The sequence below is a fragment of the Silurus meridionalis genome, chromosome 26 (genome assembly GCF_014805685.1).
Source record: "Silurus meridionalis isolate SWU-2019-XX chromosome 26, ASM1480568v1, whole genome shotgun sequence".
In the NCBI taxonomy this organism is placed as follows: domain Eukaryota; kingdom Metazoa; phylum Chordata; class Actinopteri; order Siluriformes; family Siluridae; genus Silurus; species Silurus meridionalis.
In genome coordinates this window covers 19,360,991-19,385,317 of record NC_060909.1, presented here as the reverse complement: position 1 = coordinate 19,385,317, position 24,327 = coordinate 19,360,991, and the positions used below count along the sequence as shown (strand labels likewise).

Below are 24,327 nucleotides of genomic sequence, written 5' to 3'. Positions count from 1 at the left end.
ATAAATAAATAAATAAACAAATAACCAGTTTCCTGGTGACTGAAATGTGAATTCGGAGACCTCCATCATCTCCAGCTTGGAGACCCCCTAGAGAACTGGAGTGTTTGGTAAAGAATTTAAATAAACAAAATAAAGGGGATGAATTATAAAATAAAGGAACAAAAATAATTTCAGTACAGGTGTGTGTGTGTGTGTGTGTGTGTGATATGAAATAAGTCCACTTGGTCTGATGAGGTCTTCAGAATAACTTGAGAAACATGACATTTCCAAACTGATGGCGTATTTATTGACCCGATTCAAACAAAAAGTACAGCACATTCGATTCCTCACACACCCACACACACACACACACACACACACACACACACACACACACACACACATCCTTTACACATGTAGCTGGAACTATTACACGTGGCTACAATTTCCCATGTGACAGCGGTGAGAAGATGGACGGAGGAGATCAATGCACAGAAACACACACAGTCTCGGTATGACTCGCGCGGAGACGGACGCTACACGCTAAAAACAACACGTCACGGGTTCACGTGAAGACGCTCGGGGGCGCAGCTAGCAATCAGATTTAAATAGAAACATACAAAAAAGAGAGAAAAGTAACAAAGCAATATAAGAGAAGAGAAGGAGAGCGGGTTCGTGAATAATACTGCACCATAACACTTTACATGGATCACTATTTGGCAACTAAATCACTTCATTACAGTTTACTTCAGGCTGCAGCTACATCGCACGATTATGATCCTGGAGTGACTCGGGGTTTAATCGGATGAGTGTGAGCGTGTGTTACCCATAATGCACTTCTTCAGAGATATTTAGCTAGTATTAGCTAGCAGTACAATTTTGTGATTGAATAAGTCGTCTCTACGTGATATTATCCAACGATCATCAGTTTACTCTGATTAGACTGGATTGGATTAGATTGGATTAGCCTCCCATAGTGCATTCTGCATAGCTTTGCAGTTTAACATCTGAGTACACTGGTACGGGTTATCGGGAAAAAAATAACTAGCAGACCTCCGATAAAACAGGAGACGAGCCAATCAGCATTTGGAAATCTCAAGCCATGCCCCTTCTCTCATTTAATACTATTAAAAAACTCGATGTTTGAAATGAACATTTTCCTTTTTCTCGGTTCAGGATGACGAAATCTAAAAAAAAAAAAATACGGAAAATGGAAAGTTGGAAGAAATCCACATTGCTAACGAGTCTTACACAGCTAATGCTAACCACTAAGGTTTTTTTTAGGAGTTCATATCCGAAGACAAAAACCATACAGCGAAGAGAACATCACTGAACATCTACCCTTGAAAGTAGCTCAAAAGAACTTTAGCATTAGCGCTGTAGCCCAGACTGTTGTCTCACGGGAGTCTCACTGGATTTAGAAAGCAGTAGATAGTAACATTAACCTCATTCTCACTGACAAAGAAAAACAGACAAACAAACAGGATTTAACATCAATTCCAACAATCGAACTGATCGCGCTCAGAAAGGTGAGGGAAAAAAACAGGTAACACACGTACAGCGTGTCCGGACGGTTCGCTAATGCTAATTCACAGCTAGCGCAATCTTAGTGACTTTGCTACTGCAAACGTTCTATATTTTGGTTCACTGATTGTCCATCAGGTGGAAAGAAAATGTGGAAATAAAGCCACGTTAGTACACATTACGCTTTTTTATCTTCTACTGAAAGAAAAATAATTTAGTCTAAAAATCATATATATAAAAAAAAGAAGGAAAAAGAAAGGCGGCGACATAAAAACATGCGGAATGGGAAAGTGACGCGACGCGAGTGTTTTGGCTTCCAGAGACTCAAAGAGGTCAAAAGTCAAACTGTGAGGAAGGACGTGTCACAGATGATTCTGAGGTAAAAAAACGTGCGCGACGATGCGCGGAGTTTAGATGGCGAAGTCGTCGTGAGAGGCGGGGCTGAAGGCGGAGCTCCGCAGCATGTCGAGGCAGTTGACGAGGATGAGCGTGCCCGTGAGATGTTTCCAGCGCTTGGTGATGGGGTTCTTCATGCGGTCCAGGCCCAGCTGCAGCTCCTGGATCACGTCGCGGTAGCTGTCTCCAATCTGAGCTGCCCACGTCAGCAGGAAGTCGTACGCCGGCTTCCACATGGCCTGCCGATGGAGACACAGAGTGCTGTGTTCAATGCTACGCTCGGCAGGTTGATTATTCAAAAATATTAAAGAACAAAAAATCGCATTGATTTATAATGATTGAATTACGGTTACTATAGTAACGACTATTCCACAGGAGGTATGGTGTTTTTTATCACATTTATTTATATTTATTGCATTGTGGTTGCTATACAGGGACGAGTATAAAGCTGTTGATCAAGTAAGGAGTCTCCAGTGTTAGTTTGTTTAGAACGCTAGAAGGTGTGTGAGTTTGTGTGTGTGCTTTCTCACTTCAGCGTCCATCACGCCATTGCGGTCTCTATGTGGAGCTTCGTAGTCGTCCATCTGCTGTTTGGAGACGTGAGCGAGTTTCTCGGCCAGTTCCCTCCAGCGAGGAGCCACTTCCACCGCCGTCGTCAGGAGGACGAAGTCCAGCAGGAGACGCACCACCAGACCCTGACAGTCCATCTTTAACAGAGCCTGTATAGCAACACACACACACACACACACACACACACACACACACACAGTCAGTAAACAGCGAGAGCAGTTGGACATAAGGTCGTGAACTTTTTGTCTGCCTTCTACAGCTTTCTTTTTGTTTTTCTCACGTTTCCTGTCTCTCTCTCTCTGTTTCCTCCTTCTGTCTCACTTTTAGTCCCAGTCTCTTTCTCTCGCTCATGTTTCTCTTAATCTCTCTCACTTTCTCACTCTGTCTGCTCTGTGTCTCGCAGTAGACAACAGGAGTAAATAATTGCATCCTCTACTGCATCAGGGGGGTCCAGCCCTGTTTCCTGCCTCTTTCTAACACAGTGCCGACACACACACACACACACACACACACACACACACACACACACACACACACACACACACACACAGGAAGCCATATTTGGAATAAGAATGGGTCTGTAGGGATTTACAGAATGAACTGGTAACTCCCCTATGCCTGTGTGTGGAGTTTAGGATATACATGACTGTGTGTGTGTGTGTGTGTGTGTGTGTGTGTGTGTGTGACACACACACACACACACAAAACCATGATTTATGATGTCACAAAATCAGCTCATATATGATATGCAAATTAGCTAACCCAGGTTAAGGTAGCGGTGATCAGTGTATAGGGGCGGTTCCTCATTTGCATACTCATGTATATTTATAAACAGTGGCAGTGATAAAATGGGATGTTTATTGTCATTAATAACTTTAATAAGACTGCAAGCATGATGAAAAATCTAATGTCAAATAATTAAATTCTGAATAACCGGAGATCGAATAATTAAATGATCAGGTGTCAAATAATCAAACGATGTGTAATCGGATGAAGGCAACTGTCAAACAATTAGATGACATTGAATAATCAGGTGTCGACTAATTAGATGTCAAATAATCAGATTAAATGTCAAATAATCAAAAATCCATAAAAAGAAAAAAATCAGACGTCGAGTAAGCGGATGTTAAATAAATGAACAATGTGTAATCAGACATTGAAAAATCAGATGAAGGTGGACGTTAAATAATCAGCTGGCAATTAATCAGATGTCAAATAATCAGATATCAATGGACTTATCAAAAGACAAATGATCAGGTGTCGACTAATCAGATGTTGATGGACACTGAATAATCAGATGTTAAATAATCAAATGTCAAATAATCGTTGTATAATCAGACATTGATTGATGTCAAATAATCTGATGTTAAATAATCAGGTGTTGAATAATTGGATGTAGAATAATCGGATGTTGTATGATTAGACGTTGAATAATCGGATGTTGTATGATCAGACGTTGAATAATCGGATGCCGTATGATTAGACGTGAATAATCGGATGTTGTATGATTAGACGTTGAATAATCGGATGTTGTATGATCAGACGTTGAATAATCGGATGCCGTATGATTAGACGTGAATAATCGGATGTTGTATGATCAGACATTGAATAATCGGATGCCGTATGATTAGACGTTGAATAATCGGATGCCGTATGATTAGACGTTGAATAATCGGATGTCGTATGATTAGACGTTGAATAATCGGATGTTGAGTAACGTCAGCGTTAGTGATTCATGTTGGTCAGATGCAGGAGGTGACGTGATAAACACCTTCTCAGCAGGAGTAAAAAGGGACGGAGAAAGAAATCAGCAGATTAATCAGATCAGAGCAGGGGAATGGGTGGAAGTGTGGGTAGAACGATCGATACTTTATTTAAATCCCCCACTGAGAGAACTTCGCCATTTCAGAATCTCAGATACACGCCTGGGGAAAAGATTGAGAAGGTTCAGATCCTGCAGAGTTTCTATGAAGAGTAACTTTTTTTGCTAGCAAAGTTCTCTCTACCTGCTGGAGCTACGTGCAGGATCATAATTAGGAGTCAGGAGTCGTGAATCCAAAAAGAAAGTGGCTCAAATGATCAGTAGAAGCAAACAAACTACTCGCATGAGGACAAGTGCCTAATAACCTCACTGCTGTTTGTTAGCAAGACTGTGTGTGTTGTTTATATATATATATAGTGTGTGATTGCAAACAGATGTGGCTAATTAGACATCCAATGTACTTGAGCCTGGTTATTGGTCATGTGACAGTGTTTGTAGTCCTTGTGCATGATGGGAAATGGAGTTGAATGTGGAATTTGTTAGCATTAAATAGAAGAACGATCGCGTAAGATGTAATGGAAATCGTTCGACTGACGGCTAACGTGCGCGTTTGATATCATTTCCGTCAATAGGAGCGCTTCTAAATAAGACGTTTAAACTTAACTCAAAAATCTAAAACTGATTTAGGGGCGGAGCTAACAAAACCCTAATTTATGATGTCTTAAAATTTGTGGTATGCAAATGAGTGAACCCAGGTAAAGTTAGCGACGATCAGTGATGGAAGTTGCCACTGTAACATAACCACGTGAGGGAATGAGAAGGGAACCCAAACCTGTTATGATAATGATATTAGGGGCGGCTCCTCATTTGCATACTCATGTATATTCATCGGCTGTGGAAACGACGCCTCGTTATACGTTGCGCTTGTGGAGTCGTTCCCGTCCTGTGGTTTGTTTAATGCAGTAAACGTTTATTGAACACGGTATTGGGTTGTTATGAGTGAAGCGAGGTGAGACCTGCAGGTATTTCCGCTCGCGGTTAATAGGCGTATGATTGGAGGGATAATCGTCGCCTGTAAAAGTGCGCCGAATTGCCCGAGTCGATCTCTCACGCGAACACTCTTCACTTTAATGCATAAAGAAACCGTCGCATAAATTCCTATAAAAACAATTCCCTCCGTCTCTGCGCTCTGATTGATTCTCCTCTTGGCTCATGCACGCTTTAATCCGCTCCCAGGATGAGCGATCGCTTTCTTCTTCGCTTGGCTAATGGCATGTTTGGGTCTGGGCCAGACAAGGCCCCTGGAGAACTCCTAGGGCTTAGTGAAGTTTTCCCAGCAGCCTGGAGGTGGATGTTCACGACACGACACTGCTAACATCACAAAATGAATTTTAGACTTAAATGATCCAAATCAGTACTCAGAACTCATGTGAGAGTTACAAAAGTGACGGTGGGGTTTAGCTAAAAAAAGGGGCATGTCTGGTTGAAACGTGTTTCCTGTATGATATCAGCTCAGGCAAGGAGTTACTGTATGTAGATGTGAGGGCCGTTGAAGGAGAGTGACAGGTCAGATGATTCTTCACATTGTCAAACAGTTTTCAGTCCGTATTTTCTATCCCTGGTTTCTTTTCGGTTTAAAGGGGAGTGTTTGTGTTTTTGGTTTTGGTAGTAAAACTCCTTCTGAATGTGGAGCTCAGAAACTCAGAAGTTTCCCCAGTGTGTTTTACTCCAGTGTACTCCACACCTAGTGTGTTTCACCATGTGATTCACCCCCAGTTTGTCTCACCCTAATTTTTTTGTCCCCAGTGTGTCTCACCCTCAGTGTATTTCATTTCCACTGTCTCACTCTCATCCTCTTCTTAGTGTCTCAACCTCAACCTGTCTCACCATCAGTGTATTCCTTCCCCAGTGTCTTACCCCCAGTGTATCCCCCAGTGTCTTACCCCAGTGTATCCCCCAGTGTCTTACCCTCAGTGTATCCCCCAGTGTCTTACCCTCAGTGTATTCCTCCATCAGTCTCTTACACCCAGTGAATTCATAAACCAGTCTCTTACCCTCAGTCTATCCCCCCGTGTCTTACCCTCAGTGTATTCCAGCCTCAGTGTCACATTCAGTGTGTCTTTGTAGTCAACCCTCACCCCTTAATGTGTCTTAACCCCAATGTTTCACTACCAATATGTCCCACCCCTTGTGTGTCTCACCTTCAATATCTCACCACCAGTGTCCCACCCTCAATGTATCCCACCACCAGTGTGTCCCACTCCCAATGTTTCTTACCTCTTCCAGTGTGTCCAATCCCCCAATGTGTCTCATTACCAATGTATCCCAACACCAATGTGTCCCCCAGTGAATTCTTCCCACAGTGTCTTTCCCTCAGTGTATTCCAGCCCCAATATTTTTGACCTCCGAAGTGTTTTACCACCGTGTCTCATCACCAATGTGTCCCACTCCCAATGTGTCCCATCCCCCTGTATCACCCCCAATGTGTCTCATTACCAATGTGTCCCACCCCAACACGTCTCACAATTAGCGTCCCACCCTCAATGTAAGGCATAATGAAGCCCCATGATTTGACTTTGCATGGTTTTTGAGCAGTCAGTGCTGTAACTCGCTTGGCTTGGCGTGTGAGCGCACTCTCTCCCCGTGACTCTGATACGTTACTAAGCTCTGCTGCAATGAGGCTTTTTTCTCTCAAAACATTTTTACACTTCATTTTGGCACAAACACACAAACAATAATTGCTTTTCTCGGAATTTGTACAGACAAGCACTCTACCTGCGTTAGCAGCTGCAGCCCTGAAAACGTTCTCCTGAGTTCTCACGCTCCATCAGTCACGCTTGTGTTTGCTGCTATTACGTGGCGATAAATATTAATGAGCGTTTGCGTCTCACACACATTTACATTTATTAATTAGGCAAACGTTTCCATTTTAGAGCATTAGCAAGACTAAAGTTCTGCAATTTACTAGACTTTAACCAAAGGAAAAGAAATCTACAAAACCTTAGAGAAAAATCTATAAACTCTATAAATGTAATGCTGTGCACCATCTTGTGTTTTTACACTAACCATAGTGATCGTCAGACATACAGCTAATGTTCAGCTAGCGCACTGAGCTCCATCTTGGTTGTTCACGATTAGGTGGTGGGTGTGGCTTGGTGTATCTCGAATGCTTCTGACTGTTGGTAAATGATTGAGGAACCTACTGAGAGCCTGGCAGGACGAGCGTCCCTTTATCTGGTTTGAGTAGATTTGTGTGTATCCTGTCTCATAACTCGGTGAGATATCCGCAGAAGACGAATGATTCGATTAGCGGGGGAAGAGGAGACGTAGCAGAGAAGTGTCACCGCTTTTCTTCTTCTCTATCTCATTCACTCTCTAACAAAAGAGACGAGACGAAATGAGACGAGTGCGCGGTGAGATACGCTTCCACTTTCTCATTTACTAAAATGGGGTCCGATAGGAAAGCTGATCCCAGGGTTCCTACACATTTTTTCATTGAAAATTCCAGTCTTTTCCAGATTTAAATCTGCAAACTTTGCTAAAGGTTTTTAAGATCATATCTAACATCTGAAATAATGATTACATTTTAATTAGAACGTGTTACATGTGTTACGTTACAATCTCTGACGTGTTTTATTATATTAGCAAATAATTGCTGGAAGGTTGTAGCTAAAACCGTGCAATGATAATCATTTATACATTTATTTCTATACCTAAACAGTTCAGGTTCAGAGCCTTGTTCAGGGGCCCTGGGAAGTCCAACATGTTAACCACTGAGCTCCCATTTCTCTCCACCTACTTCTGGATGGAGTTCTCTTTAACTGAAGACCTACAGCTGAACCACCTAAAGATCCATGAGGATTTTGTGGAAGGTTAATAACCTTTGATAACCTCAAAAATGATGGACTTGTACTGAATGGACAATTTGGTGTTACCCACACGAGGATGGGGTCCCTTTTGAGTCTGGTTCCTCTCAAGGTTTCTTCCTAATAAAGGCTCAGGGAGTCTCACCACCCTCTCCTCTGACTATCAAATTAGGGATAAACTCCATTAGAATCCGGTTATTTCTCAAAAAAACGCTCGCTTTAGTACCAAAAACATACTGAAACAACCTACAATGATGGCAAAACTGCACACTACGCTGAGGAACGAAACATGTCCAGAACGCACATTAACGACGTGACCTCGAATCACAAAGACCAGCCCCTGTTTAGACTGGTTTACAAAAAAAAAACAAAAAAAACAACACAGAACATTCCAGATAAATCGAACCCAAAGCACCTCGATTTCATTGCTGCTTGCGTAGTGAACACGACCGCATGCGCACTCCAGCTAATGAGCTCTGCGTGAAAGCAGCTTAGCAAAGCTAAATCAGGCAGAAGCGAGACCCTCGGTTCCATTCTTTCCTGTGTAAGAAGGACTCCGTACCCGGCAGGACATTAACGAGAGAATCATGAGAGCATTCAGGGTCAGGTTTCACCTCCGGGGTCTCCGGATCACGTTTTAGTTTTTAAACATTTGGAGAAGGAAAAAGAAAAACACGTGGAATTTACAAAAAGTGTAGCGGGTTCGGTGTGGCATAGTCAGAGTCTGGAGGTTCTTTTAGATTTACTCTGGAGCTCATGAGGTTCAGGAGGCTAGCATGAAACGTTAAAACTCTGGAACGTATTCGAACAAGAAGAACGTGAACAAGCCTGAAATCAGGAGAATGTTTCCAAAATGATCCATCTCACACTCGTTTGGTTGTCTGCTGAGATATTACTTCACATTTGACATTTATCAGGTCATTATCTTGTTTATCTGGCGCTTGGCGGGAAACCATGGACGCGTGGTGAGGAAAATGATGCTGATAATTTGGCCCTGTAACTGTTCCAGCCCATTAATCCACCAGCAGCACAACATTTCTCCTTTAACTCTGTCTTTCTTTCTCTATGTTTCTACCACACATCATCTCATTTCACGGCCGCATGGACAGGATCCCCGCATGGACGTGATGGAATTCATTTAGAACGATCTCCTGACGTTCCGACGAATCCCACGCTCCTGTTCAGTGAACAAAACCTCAGCAATGGAATGACTGGAATTCGGTTCCTGTCACTCAAAAACACCCCGACAAAAGATTCCTTAATTAAATGTGGGGATTAGTATGCAGGAGCACCGGAAGCTGGACCACCTGCTCACTCAGTGTAAGAGTGTGTGTGTGTGTGTGTGTGTGTGTGTGTGTGTGTGTGTGTGTGTGTACTCATAAAGCTGGAATGCTGAATCAGGAGCCTCAGTGATGTGGATATAAATACTCCAGCACTCACCTGGTCTGAGTCCAGACCTGACCAAAGCTCCTTAGAGACATTTTAATTATTTAAAGATTTAGTTTTTAAATGCAGTGAATATGAACAAGTCTGTAACTGGGATTTAACGTGTGTGTGTGTGTGTGTGTGTGTGTGTGTGTGTGTGTGTGTTTTCACTACGTGACAGACCTCGATGTCTGAGTTAAAGGGCAGCCAACAGACAGGCAGGCAGCCGGATAGACAGAAAATCAAGCGAACAGACAGACAAACAGACAGACAGGCAGGCAGACAGACAGGCAGACAGACAGACAGACAGACAGACAGACAGGCAGGCAGGCAGACAGACAGACAGGCAGGCAGGCAGGCAGACGTTCCCAGAGCCAAGCACATCTGAAGCACTTTATTAGCATCTGAAAGCAATTTCCGTCCCCAAGTCACTCAGCAGGAGGTGAAGGAGGAAATGATGGACTCGGGGTGGAAAGCAAGAAACCAGCACCGCAGCGTCTCCCCTCTGACAGACGCGAAAGATGGAGGGAACTGACCCGCGTCCTCATAAACTCACAATGTGTTTATCTCATACACACTTCACACGTGTCTCCATTCTGCAGGGTGAGGAAGAGGAGAGAAACGCGAGATAGAGATACGCTGGGGTTGAGAGACTAATGAGAGTGAGATTCTGAGTTGAGGTTAAGATGCTGAGCTAAGAGTGAGACACTGAGCTGAGAGTGAGAGAATTGAGAGTGAGACAACAAGCTAAGAGTGAGACACTGAGCTGAGAGGGAGATAATAAGTGAAGAATAGGACACTGAGCTTAGAGTGAGACGATAAGCTAAGAATTAGACACTGAGCTGAGAGTGAGACGATAAGCTAAGAATAAGACACTGAGCTGAGAGTGAGACACTGAGCTTAGCGCGAGACACTGAGCTGAGAGTGAGACACTGAGCTGAGTGCGAGACACTGAGCTGAGAGTGAGATGCTGAGTTGAGATCTGCAGACACGTTTGTGTGTTTGGTGTTAACTAGCGAACACAATGAGACCTTACAGCTTCAGGTTCTGCAGATTGTTCATTTCTGCTTAAATGCTATTGAGCATTAAAAAACGGTGAGAAAGAATGGAGGCGTATTTAGACGTAATTTATCCTGACGGCGATGTCGGCTCACCTTGCTCCCTTCTGTATAAGGTGAATTGTGCTGTCCATTGCTCGTCCTGACAGCTTCCCATTAAAAAGACATTTGTGTGTGTGTGTGTGTGTGTGTGTGTGTGTGTGTGTGAAATCAACACCTGCACTTCTCCCCCATGGGCGCGGTCTGTTAGTGACGCTCGTGACATGGGATGATGGTCCTGCGTTTATCCTCCAGCTGTGACAGCTTAACTTCACCTGCATCTTCTCATTAAAACCAGATCTGCACTACAGCACAGTGAACACGGCTTTGGATTTTTACTCCCTATGATTTTTCACTTCTTGGTTTTCTACACGTCTCAAACGTCTACGGAAAACGAAAGCTCAGGATGAATCGCACGGCTGATTCGATTTCCATGGCGATGCCGGAGGTTATTTTATTAGTGTGAGAGAAATGACGCCGTGCGATGGTCAGGGTGATGAACACGAACTCGACAGCGCAGGAGGTAAAAACGTTTAAGGAGGTCAGATCTGTGAGCAGAGCTCAAGACGTATCATCGCTGTCTCCTCAGGGAACAGGAGACATGAAGCAAAAAAAAAAAAAAGCTTTCATAAATGGCTCGTGCTCTATCAGGCATGACAGTGTGTGTACCTCCATGCTAACCACATCTCATGAAAATCATGAACATACACTCCAAACCCTTGAGATGGAAACATTTCCCAGCACAACCAGACTGCTAGTCAGAAATGTTTTGAGAGGGTATAAAAATGTTTCCAGACTAGTTTTGTAACTCGCCAACAGATGGCAGCACGCACAGTCACAGGGAGCACAGAGCTTTTGTGCCAAAAGAGATTGTTCTGTGTACAACAGGTGTTGTGAGACCAGTGCTAATCTGAACTCGCGTGTAACCGCCTCTGCACAAACGGATCTGTGGAACACTGTCACCGAGTTCTCCTCGCATGCGGGTTTCTCTCGGAAACGGTGCGGTGTCTCTTCCGCAGCCACCCGACTCGCCAGATTTGGCTCCTGCTGAACTTCCCGAAGATTAAGATCCAATCTGTTTTAACACATTGTTGAGGAGATCCGGCACGAATCGCAGAAGTTTGCGTTCGAAAAGAAGACTTCCATGACACGTTCCAGAAGAACTCTGGGAGAGCTGTAGCGCTGAGAAATAAAGTATTTTCTAATAAACAGAGCGAGTTTTGAAATGTTTTGATACCATCTCTGGTAAGGAGGCATCCCTGGAAAATCCCCTCAGAAAACAAAACAAAACAAGGGCAGGCGACTTTTCAGCAGCTACACACTGTTGTGTTGTGTGTTGTGTTGTTTAGAGTGTAAACTCTTTGTGAAAACGAACGCCGAGGCAGAAAATCCACGCTTAGCGGAATTCGGGTGACTGAGACTGGGTTAGCAACCTGAGGGTGAGGCTGGCTAACTGAGCTGGGCAGCGTATATCTCTTTGCTCACACACACACACACACACACACACACACACACACACAGGCTTTTACAGCTCAGTGCAGAAAGCAGGTTCACACCTTTAATTGAAATGAAACTTTGGGTTAATCGATTTCCCCCGAGGGCTTCACAGGAACGAGCCCTTAATCACACCAAACATTCTGTTACGACTCAAACACAATCCATCAATCCATCATTACACACCGCTTACAGTGTCTGTGGTGTGTGTAATGATTCATATATTGACACATGACCCAAGAGCTCATCCTTCATCATTTACAAGTTGCTAGTTAGCTAGTTAGCGTGCACACACACACACACACACACACACACACACACACACACACACACACACACAACCACTCTTCCTCACGTGTTTCGTCTGTTCTGATCAGATGTAGACAAACCGTACTACACAGAAATAACAAAACAAGAAAACAAAAGGCGCCTGCACCAAAACACACACACACACACACACACACACACACACACACACACACACACACACACACACACACACAAAACCACTCTTCCTCACGTGTTTCCTCTGTTCTGATCAGATGTAGACAAACCGTACTACACAGAAATAACAAAAACAAGAAAACAAAAGGCGCCTGCACCAAAACACACACACACACACACACACACACACACACACACACACAGAGAGAGAGAGATCTGCTGAGGTAGGTGATGAACTCTGCTGAACTGTGGCGGAGCACTCAGGAATGGGTTTATTTCAACAATACGTGCTGTAATGATGTTGCTGCTGATGGATGATAGAAGATTCGACCATCCTGATATTATGGAGTTCGAGTCTCTCAGCTCCTGATGGTGCAGTGAGATGATTAAGCAGGTGATTAGTCAGGATATAGATGGCGATTGGTCAGAAAGGTTATGGATGATGATTGGTCAGAGGAAATGTGGATGGTAATTAATCAGGAGGATGATGGATAGTGATTGGTCAGAAGGATTGTAGCTGGTAATTGATCTGATTTGTTGATTGGTCAGAAGGATTGTAGCTGGTAATTGGTCAGGAGGATGATGGATGGTGATTGGTCAGAAGGATTGTAGCTGGTAATTGGTCAGGAGGATGATGAATGGTGTTTGGTCAGAAGATCGAATAAAAAATACAAAAGTGTGTTCTGTGATTATGAAGAAACTGCTGTGGGAGCAGATGAGGAAACGCACTGGGACATGCTGTAATAGGAAAAGAATCAACTGCAGGCAGGATTTAACCTCGTGAGCAGAGTTTATGACTTACAGATGTGAGAATTCTTTAATAAACAATCACGACTGCAGATTTCTAAACCCTGACCGAGGCGTTCCTACATTTCTGTCTGCACCGCAGCTTTTTCACCTCACACACACACACACACACACACACACACACACACACTCCAGCTGCCTCAGCAGACATGTTGGAACACTGGCACTGCGGTAGATGCTCAGGCAGGGTGAGGTGGTGAGGTCATTAGGACCTGCTGAAACAGTGTCATTACAGTCGCCATAAACTTTATAAACCTGCATTTTTATGATTCCAGAGTGCGGCGAGGAGGAGAAATCACCTCTGCGGAGGGTTTTGCCGCATTTGTGAAGTTTGAGCTGCAGACCTGGATGCCATGTTTTCATACCGCACCTGATTAGAGAGCAGGATTATGGAACTGCCTTTAGAAGAGAGAAGAAAGGACTGCTCGTACATGAAGAAGATGAAAAACCTGAAGCGAGGAGTGTGTTGTAGTCTTGCTCTCACTGCTCTTTAACTTCAATACAATGATTAAAAATGCAATATTTTATTTTTGATCAAACGAATGATGTGAACTAAATGACTCAAAAGAGATTCGTTCGTTTCGATGAATATGATTCAAAGAACCGAGTCACTAAAATGATCCGATCTTTCCATCACTAGTATGTATGTGATTAAGTTGTCTATTGTGGACAGACAGATGTATTTACACTCGTGTAACATCTGGCTAAAGGGCATCGGATCTTTGTGGATAATCCGTAACGTGATATAATCCTGATTTGCAACACCCTGGAGACCTGAGATGCCAAACCCGGGCTGAATTCTCCTCTGAATTGAAACGTAATAAAAAAAAGTAAAAGTAAGTATTCATCTCCCGAGCGACCATCATCCTGACCAACACACACACACACACACACACACACACACACACACACACACAGTTTGTGTGTATGCCTATGGATTGGGTTGATGACTGGAAGTGGTGAATACGGCAGACGCATCCTCACCCGACCCCGTTCCCGCTACGCCTTATTTCTAAACGCACGTTTGGAAAGCTAGTGTGTGTGTGTGTGTGTGTGTGTGTGGAGGTCATTGGGTGAAGAGAAGAGAAACGGTAAATGAAGGGAAGCCTCGTGGCATCATCACCTCTCATTATATTTGCAGAGGTATAAATGATATCTCCTGCTGCTCACACTATTAGAGAGCCGGCCCGCGGACAAAGCGCTAATAACGATGCCGTCGGCGCAGAACAAAAAGATTAATGCATCATCTTTTGGATGGTAGGAAGCAAAATTTAAACGTCTATCCGAAAGGCCCAGGAGTGCGGGAAGTAATCGTTTTGTCTCGCGGGTGATAAACGAGCTCACACTGGGACCACGACGGACCGTGGATGATGGAGCTTCCTTTCACACACACCTCTATCCCATAACTTCTCTCAGATGCATTGATTATTGACGATGTGTTGTCTCGCCTCACTGTAGCACATCTCATGCTGAGACCAACCGACCAGAACAATTCGCTGTGTCACACACACACACACACACACACACACACACACACACACACAGCTTCCTGATATGTGCTTTACGTCCTGATGGTGGTGTTTGATAACGAGGTAAAGGCGCAGCACCAGTGTGGTTCATTAAGATATTAGGCACAGAGACATTACTGCTCTCGACAGCAGATCAAACACACAACACCAACCACGCTTTCACCTGACGAGAAATACAGAAGGAGTTCCACCAGGGATTTTATTCTCTTTTAGAACAACCCCAGGAGTAGCATCGTGATCTATCGATATACAGGAAAGAATTTCTAACTCAGAGAGAAATGTGGAAATGTCGGTGGTTTGGAAAAAGTGCATGAAAAGAAATATTTGCTGATGCAAATGAGCTGCTACTGTTGATCAAGATTTTATTCTTTAGGGGGCGGGGCTTATATGCACTATATTTTCATTCAAGGCATTTGGCAGACACAGTTATCGTGAGCGACTTTTAACTGAGCAGTTGAAAGTCAAGGGTGCAGCAATTCAATGCCCCTATGTATCACTAGATGATATTTAATCAGATGTTCTTTTAACTTTCGCATTCGTATGAACGCCATTTGGGGCTCCGGACTTGTGTTTCTTTCATTTTATTCATAAATTGTTCAATGGACCAACAAATTCAGGGCTGAGATTTGAACTCATGATCTCCTGATTTGAAATCATCAAAGATGATTGGTGTCCAAATCACTAGCAGTACAATACACTCCAAAGACAACTATTCATTATTAACTAATAATGTACACAAAGCGTTTGTCGTGACAGACACCACGGACAGCTCCACACCTTTCGATGTGAGATGGCCGTCAAATACGGAGGACAAAACACCTACACGACTGCCCTTTTAATCAAAGACAGGTGTGAAGAAATCTTAGTGGAAGTCTGGACTTTTGGCATATTTTGAAAAGAAAATAGGTTTTGCCTCAAGTGATATCATCCTCAGTTCTTCACCAGTAACTCTGAAAATCAAATCACTACCAGGCCTTTCGCTTTGTTCTCCAAATTAAGCACATTCCCAGGGATCCAGGCACAGCGTGCTTCATCAGAGCCACTCGTCCATGCAGCGAATCTGCTGTTTGTGTACTGCAGCGAATCGAGCAGTTCCTGTTTTTCGGTTTTTCTTTACCTCTTTATTTCTTTATCACTCATTCTAACCATTAAAACCTGGATTCAGATACTTCTGATAATAACTCCATGCATGTGGTCTTTTCATTTCCACTAACCCTGAGCTAAAACAAGCTTTATAGAAAACAAACATTTTGTTATTAGCAGCTAGCAAAATCTTCACATGCTCTCCTGGTGTTTGCACTGAGAACTGCTCGAGGTGTTCTCAGGGTCGATTTGGTTACCTGCCAGCACTTCTATTGCTATGATTAGTTTTTTTTCTGGAGATTAAAAAAAACAGCCGAGTTAGCATACTGCTAGCCCCAAACGCACAGCCCACACTGACAGCACCAACGTGTGCGAGGCTGATTAAAGTTTCCCCTTTACGGTCTGAGCCAGCAAATCAAAGCCACTGCTGCTGCACTTGCAGCTTTCCCACAGCTGTGCAAGATAAGGAAAACGGACCAGAGCGAGACTTCTTATTAAAATTAGCCTGCTAGCCATTAGCACTAATCATCGCACGACAGATAAGAGGTTTCAAATAAGCTGGCTTAAAATCTGGGTTTAAACGGCCTCGAGTCCAGAGACACTTCATTTGTATGAAGCGAAGCTTGCGCATCGTTAATGCAATCAATGGCAATCACATTCAAATGCGCACACACACACACACACACACACACACACACACCCTGCCTTAAATATTTACTTATTTACTTACCATCATGAGCTCCTTCTGAAAAGATTTCTTCTCCTTCATTTCCATGTTGTTGCAGTCCTCTTTGAGTTTCTCCAGAACCGAAGCCACCCTCTCAGGTTCACTATCCAAATCTGCCCTGCAGAAGTAAGTCAAGGGCAAATTATCGTAACCCAGGGCATCCGCAAACGCCCTCCAGTTTCCCAAGTTCTCCATTAGTACGGTCCTCACTGAGGCATAAATGTAGGTAAGAAACTTGCAGGGTTTGAGAATTTGCTCCAGCAGCATTGCGGTCGTGAGGTCTGGCCCGCAAAAGTAGATCGGCTTCACTTTTCCCAAGACGAGCAAGTTTTTCACGTGGACGAGTCCGGTCTTTCCCTGATAGTAACCAATATACCACTCTTTGGTCCACAATTGTCCTTTCAATTTGATCTTCTCCTCGCTCAGCAAGGCAATGACGTCGCCCTTCTTATATTCCAGCAAGTATTGGTTCTTTGTTTGCCTAATCACTGTCTTGATCATTTTACCAAACTTTAAGTTGGTGACGCAGCGATCTTGAAACTGTGGGTATTTGGTTGTGATGGCCAAAGGGGACAGCAGGATTTTCCCCACTTCCTTCTTCTTCAGGAACCTCCGCTGCCCATTGGCTTTGATTCCAGTTTTAGGAGGTGGCTGTGGCGTCTGGACGCAGAACTGAGCGAGAATGCAATCCTGATCGTCCTTTACCTGAACGCGTAAGGTAAAGTCGGACAGCTCTTGAGGATTTCGAGAACTGATGACGTATATGAGCCGACTCACCTTGCCGAGCTTTACCTGAAAGCCCCGGACCATTCTGGCCTGGTCGTTTGTTTTCACCTCGTAGTTGCTCATATTAGAGTACATGCCTATTTGAAGGTCTTGAGGCCGGTTGAGGACAAACTGGTGCTTTCCCCACAGCTGAAGTGCGACTGGTGGTGCCGATTGAGCTTGTTTCCCAACTTCAGTGACGAGCAGTGTCTTCGGAGCGCAGTCATGTCCAAAAACAGCCACCACTGTCTTAAAGGAGGGATGAATGTGCTTGGGCCCGTATAAACCCAAAGTGACTTTCTTCACCACTTGATCCCAGACTGTTAAATTAAAGGAAATGTTGTGGGACTGGACCACAACTGCAACATACATACACGGCTCAAGGCTGTCCAGCTGAACCTGAACTGTGTCACCATATATGTAAGCCTGAGGAACTGGGACGTATGGACCGTCTTTACTGTCGCTCCTCACGCAGACAACCTTCGTCATTTGCCTGCTCTCTTTCTTCACCTCTACAGATACCTTCATCTCCAAGGTTATGAATGATTTTATCTCCATGTTGCTCAGTTTGATCTCCACTACCGGGCTGACTGTAGTACACCTATCATTGTTTAGTTCCAGTGGAGGATCCAGTAAAGCCTTCATGGAGATTTGTTGTGTGTCTCCTCAACGACATGACCCTCAGGAACGTGAATACTGATGCTAGTGTCCGGCAATTGAACTGCCCCACCACAACTGTCCAGCTTACAAACAATGTTCGTCTCAACTGGTTGTGTTTGGCCCCAGCCTGGATTCTGTCCCAAGGAATCGAGGTCATGGCAGGAGCGTGCTAACTTTCTATGATTCAACCAAGCTGTCCTAAAGTCCTCTCTGCTCTTAAACTGCTCGGGAGAAGGCGCCTTAAGACCTGTAAAGAATTCGGACGGTGGCAAAGGCGTAGTTGACTGAGACTGTAGGACTGATAACTCGGACAAACTATAGGATCTTTTACTCCGGAAGAACGGGTTGTCCTTTCGGAATACTTGCAAAGTTTCGACGTTAGGGCTGGTGGGCGTGCCATCAAAGATGCTGCTGCCATATCCATTACTAGTGCTGTTGCTGCTGGTCGTGGAGACAGGAGCAGATGGAGTCAGCGAATCAAAGAGAAGCAAGTCAATGCTGTTGTGTTGGTTGGTGTTCTGGTCTTGAAGCTGGTTCTGCACAGTCCCGTTGAGAAACGGATTTGTCAAAAAGGGGTTGTTTTTGCTGTTATAAGCTGGAGGGAGCTTCAGGGACATTCCAGTCCACTCTCCCAGCAGGTCTAACTCCTTCACACCCTCGTCTGAGGAGTCGCCTAGGTTATCGACCATGCCACTGTCGCTGAGATAGGAGTCCCGATAGCAAACAGGTTGGACGTATGACGAGGGAATGTATCCCATCTCTGTATTGTTGTGAGCATACCACCAGTCTCCCCCGGAGGTGTCCAACACATACAGGCGATCTCCTTTAGAGAACTTTAACGTGGTGAAGCTGGATGGGCAGTAGTCCCTGATGGCGACTACTTCCTGTGCGGTCCCAAAAGATGCAGTGGTGTCCAAACGCAAGGCACTCGGAGAAGGCACTAAACAAAACAATTAAATGAGTATGGTATTTTAACAAAACGTCTATTCTATAAATGTAATTTCACGACGGGTTTTTGGACTAACCTTTGACTTCCGTAAGACTGGCCTCGGACACGTCCTCACTGAGGTCGATCAGGGTGCCTTCTGACTTGCATCGCGGGAGGACACTGTTGTTATTGGTCACTCGAATGCGATGGGCAGCCATGTTGTCTCTAGCCTTGTTCCGACTGGTTCACACTCCCATTGCCGTACGTACAGTTCTGTCATCGGCAGCTGTCCATATGAAGTTTATCTGGTGACACTGCCTGCACCCCTGGAGAGAAGCCACAATGAGGACAGATGGTGATTAAGATGAAAACGCTTTAGAAGGGCAAATTAGAAGCATTGCTTCAAAACCAACTAGGGACAATATATAATATAGCATAATGAAGACGTTGCTACCGAGTGGGAGTAAAAGAGCAAAAGATCACATCACTTAATTGGTTTTTCTTTTTTTTTTTGGCCGAGTATTTATTTGGCTTCGTTATTCCCCTTCTTTTTTCCAAGTACAGTCGGAAAACGCTCAATTTATCCATCCTTCAGCAATGATCTCAGAGGTATCATTAAAATGTGCCATCAACTATAAAGTTGTTTACGTCAATCACGTTGAAAGGCATTGTTTTGCACTGGCTTGCGCATCCCATCTGGAACATTTGTTCTTACAGTTTAATGAGGACTCAATCATGTAAAAATGAGATGCTAAATCTTAATAACTAATGTAAGCGATGTTGTTCGTCTTCACACCGTCACACGTCCCTAATAACCGAACATGTCACGAAATTGTGTAACGTCGTTCTCGTGTGTGGAATGTTTTCTTATGCGTGTGTCAGGAATCAAAATATCGCATTTAATGGCATTTAGGAGATTTTTTTTGATCGCCTCAGCACATTCCGCATAATGTTCCCCTGACCCAACGCATTAGTAAGTTCTCGGCAGGTTCTCCACATCACCACGCTTGTCACGATTTACAACCTTTTAGTGTAAGCTGCTGTTTGGCCTGGAGAGGAACAGCATGCAGCTTTCCTGCATGATTGCTTCAACCTCTGGCTGAGAGGATCAGTGTTATTAATCTGGCTCTGACGTGACAGACATGCAGAACACTAATGCATCACAACGCAGACTATAATTAGCCAAGCTAAATCAGCAGCCTGCTCATCCAAGGGCACGACAGCGGCAGGGGGGCATGTAAAAGGCAAGAACTTGTCGGAGATCCTGATGAATGATTAACCGTGGACGTTATTAGGCATTTTGTCATAAATATTAGAACGCTAAAGTGCTTGTGAAAGGCAGGGTAAGTAAGTTAGTAAGCTTTAAGTAACAAATAAAATATATGGAGGGACATGATCTTGAAATTCTTAATCACATGGACACGTGGATGAAGCGGAGTTTCCATATCATTAACGGTTTATTTTGCACTCAGCAAGGTGTTTTATTCCTATTATACCACACAGGCATTTGGCAGAGGGTTGAATGATGTTGTGGTCAAGGATTTAAACTCGCAAATCCAAAACATCTGAAATCCAATGTCCATGAACCCTTTATTTCACATTTTTACAGCACAGTGAAATTCTTTTCTTTACATTTCCCATCCCAGTGGTCAGAGTGCAGGTTCGGCCCCCTGAAGGGTTAAAGGTCTTGCTTAAGGGCCCAACAGTGGCAATTTGTACCCCTTGACCTTCTAATCCAAGTCCAGTTGAGCCACCACTGCTACCATTCCCTACTTTTTGATGCTTAGAGTTAATTCCTGTTCACATTTACATTCTAGCAGCTGTAAACACACGTTCTCCACCGGCATTTATTTCTATTTGTGTAGTACTTTTAACAATGGACATTGTCTCAAAGCAGCTTTACAGAGACAATCTGTTCCGGCTCTTTCCACACTTCGAGGCAATGTCGGGGGAAAGGTACCGTGGCATGACTAAAATGCGCCATCGTTTGCAAACGCCACGGTTTTCACAGTCCACACTCGAAATTGCGTTTTTTTAGCCAACAAAAACGTAGATTTTTTGAAAATGCTCTCCGACGTTGATTCGTTTGAATCACATGACTAAAAATGCGTCGTCCATGAAAGTCCACACTGCAATGTAAAAACTAGAAACGGCATGTGGATCAGTGTGGACGGTGTAAACGGAAGCTTTCGAAAACTATGACACATTTTTTTGTCATGTGACGGTGCTTTTCCTCACCGTTGTCCGAAGTTTAAAAAGTAAATAGAGGAAGGTGGAAATGACGCAGGACAAAGTGCCTTCCATTTTGTTTCAATGCGCAGTACAGGGACGTAAAAAATATGCGTTTTCAAACAAAGCGTTTTTTGTCCTAAATAAGAAAAGATAAAGTTCTTCAATTGCGTTAAGACCCCACAATTACCCAGCGTTCTCCCCTGCCGAACCATATCTTATATCTCCACCTGGACACTTACTTAAAACATCCTTCCATTCAGATCTAAATAACAGATTCATGCACATGGAAGATCCGTGATCAAAAAGCTTTCAGCGTTCGTTTTTCTTTTTGCACTCAGGATTAGCGAAAGGCTTCAAAGAAAGCGCTTCTCTCAGGCGTGTTTCTTTTAAAGCTTTCTCATAAACCTGAGGAACACGCAGGTGGAGCTATAGAGGGTGCAGGAGCATTAATGGACGTGAAGTAGGTCAGAAGAGGCGCACGTGTCTTCTCGAGATTGCTGAGAGCGACCCGCGAGCACACTTCATGTGTGATTCATAATTCAGACCAGTAGGAGCCATGAGCTGGAAACTTTTTTTTTTTTTTGCGCCGTAGAGAAACTTGGCTCTATAAAGACAGTTTTGTGTGTCTGCGTTGTTGTTGTGGTTTTTGTTGCTGTTGTTGCTATGTTGCTAATGCAGGCATCGTTGCGGTGGACGCTGAATATTTTATAGGCGCTGGTGCTGAGGGCAGAAAGTGTGAATGATGAAGCGAATCGAGTTAAAGCGCTGCTGCGGTTGATCGATCCGGTCGTACAGCTGCTGATGGTTGGGTCGCCGTAGCGCTACACATTTCTATGAGACGGGTTTAGTATTAAAATTAGCTCGAGCTCTACTTCAGATGACGATTCTGACGTGCGAAGAGTAGCAAGAATACACTGCACATCCGACATCTAATACAGTCATACGGGAAAATCTGTATCCGGCAGCGATTCGCAAGTGAAGGGCGGAGTCGGACGGAAGGAGCGGTAAGACTACACCTGTAGCTGATGAGACTAATCAATGCGCTGTGTTCCAGATCGGCGAAGCCAATGAAGAGGAGAAAGACACCAGCCTCAGGCTAAGAGAGACACACCAAGCAGAGGAAAGCAGAACACTAAAGTGTGAAATCGTGCCGATCCACAAGTGAGACGAGCAGACGCCGAGGAAAAACAGGCGGAGCCCCGAGTGGGTTCGGGCGGACGCTGAGGAAGGACGTCAAACGCGTGTCTGTGGGTGAGCCCTGGCGTTAGTACTGGAAAGGGAAGCACATGCTTTTTGTTACCAAGGAACCGGATATAATTTGATAGCAATTCATTCCACATGCTTTTGTAATAAGCTCCATTCTTCTAGGAAGATGTTTCACTAGATTTTGTAGAGATTTGTGTGAGATATCATTTAGCCACAAGAGTGTTAGTAAAACCAGGTTCTAGGGTGCAGTTGGGCATAAAAGATTCATCCCTACGCTGTTCAATAGGGTTGGAGCTCGACAGCGGAAGATCTTTCAACCCATGGAAACAGATCTTAATAAAGCTAGCTTGAAGTGAACATCCAATGGCATCAAAAACCATCGTGCACCTCCAGAATCCCTTGTGGTAGCTCAGTTGTTCTTCTGATCAGCAGATTCAAATCCCACCACCACCGAGCCGCCCCTGCTGGACCCCTGGGCCTTTTAAACTTCACCTCTCCAGGCACATAAATGGGATCAGTTTGAGTCGCTCCGTGTACGAGCATCTGCAGAACGCCACGAATGTAAATGTCAAGGACGGAGCGTTAGTATTCACAAAATGCTTCATCACAGCACAAGGAGCAAACCTCCAGAATTCATTATTAGTGATGCTGAAACTGGTCTTGCTCTACAGCAGAGACCCCCAGCTTCAGTTTTACATTACCTTCAGCTGCTGACCTTTACAGCAGGAAAATGAACTTTAATGCAAAATCCGCTGCTTATACAACTTCAGCAGAAATACAGCAAGATGCACCATTACAAAAGCAACAGCAAGGTTGAAGAAAGAACATTGTGCTGGTTCTTCTCTAAAGAACCCTTCAAACAAGTTGGAAAATAAGATCTGCAAAGTCTCCCAGCCTCCTGCTGAGAAACCAGGCTTTCGTTCAGGTACAGGCTTTTACCTAATCAAAAATGATGTATAACCAAAATCCTGCATCACAGAGGGTGTAAAGCTCTCGAGAGCTCCTCACCTCTAATCACAAACACTACGTCTGCATCCCAGTCTGCTGGAGAAGCAGGCAGTGTTTTCTGCCCTTATTTAAATTCCTCGTGTTTACGTCTCAAAGATGGGCTGGTGAGGTGGAGGGGAATTTAAACCCCGTCTCACCCTGATTAGCGAAGAGTAAATATGGCCGCCCTGGAGGGCCGTGTCCTCTGCCTGCTATTATGTGACGTGGTTTATAGGGTGGAGAAACAGGGCGAGCTCATTTCCACGCAGACGACTATACAGAACTTTCAAACATTCTTTACGGTGTTGGAGTGTGTGTTCGTCCAGACGCAGGTTTCCAGACGGAGGTCGATTTTCAGCACCTGCCGATAAAAAGCTCCGTGTGAGAAATGAACCTGGCGCAGTTTGTTTGGTGGTTAACGGTACGGACTGCTGATCAAGTGTTAACACTGCTACACACACACACACACACACACACACACACACAAGAGTAGGATCTGATTTCATGGCAGCTAAATCCAATCTGTTGACAAATTAACTGTGCTGTTCTGAAGTTCAGGAGCAGTCATTAGTGATCTCTCTATCACTCTCTCTTCATCAGTCTCTCTCAATCTATCACTCTCTCTCTCCATCAGTCTCTCTCAATCCATCACTCTCCTTCTCTTTATCAGTCTCTCTTAATCTATCACTCTCCTTCTCTTTATCAGTCTCTCTCAATCTATCACTCTCTCTTCATCAGTCTCTCTCAATCCATCACTCTCCTTCTCTTTATCAGTCTCTCTCAATCTATCACTCTCCTTCTCTCTATCAGTCTCTCTCAATCTATCACTCTCTCTCTCCATCAGTC

At 44.2% G+C, this 24,327-nt stretch overlaps 1 protein-coding gene across 1 annotated transcript in view; it reads right to left on the bottom strand.

Annotated features, from left to right (window-relative positions):
- Nucleotides 1–263: 263 nt before the first annotated feature.
- Nucleotides 264–24,327, bottom strand: part of sh3bp4a (SH3-domain binding protein 4a) — a 35,333-nt gene continuing 11,269 nt past the window's right edge. Inside the window, 5 exon segments of the mRNA XM_046840376.1 lie at nt 264–2,138; nt 2,430–2,618; nt 16,707–18,136; nt 18,139–19,068; nt 19,154–19,382. Coding sequence (XP_046696332.1) covers nt 1,914–2,138; nt 2,430–2,618; nt 16,707–18,136; nt 18,139–19,068; nt 19,154–19,274 — 2,895 coding nt within the window. The 5' untranslated portion in view covers nt 19,275–19,382 and the 3' untranslated portion in view covers nt 264–1,913.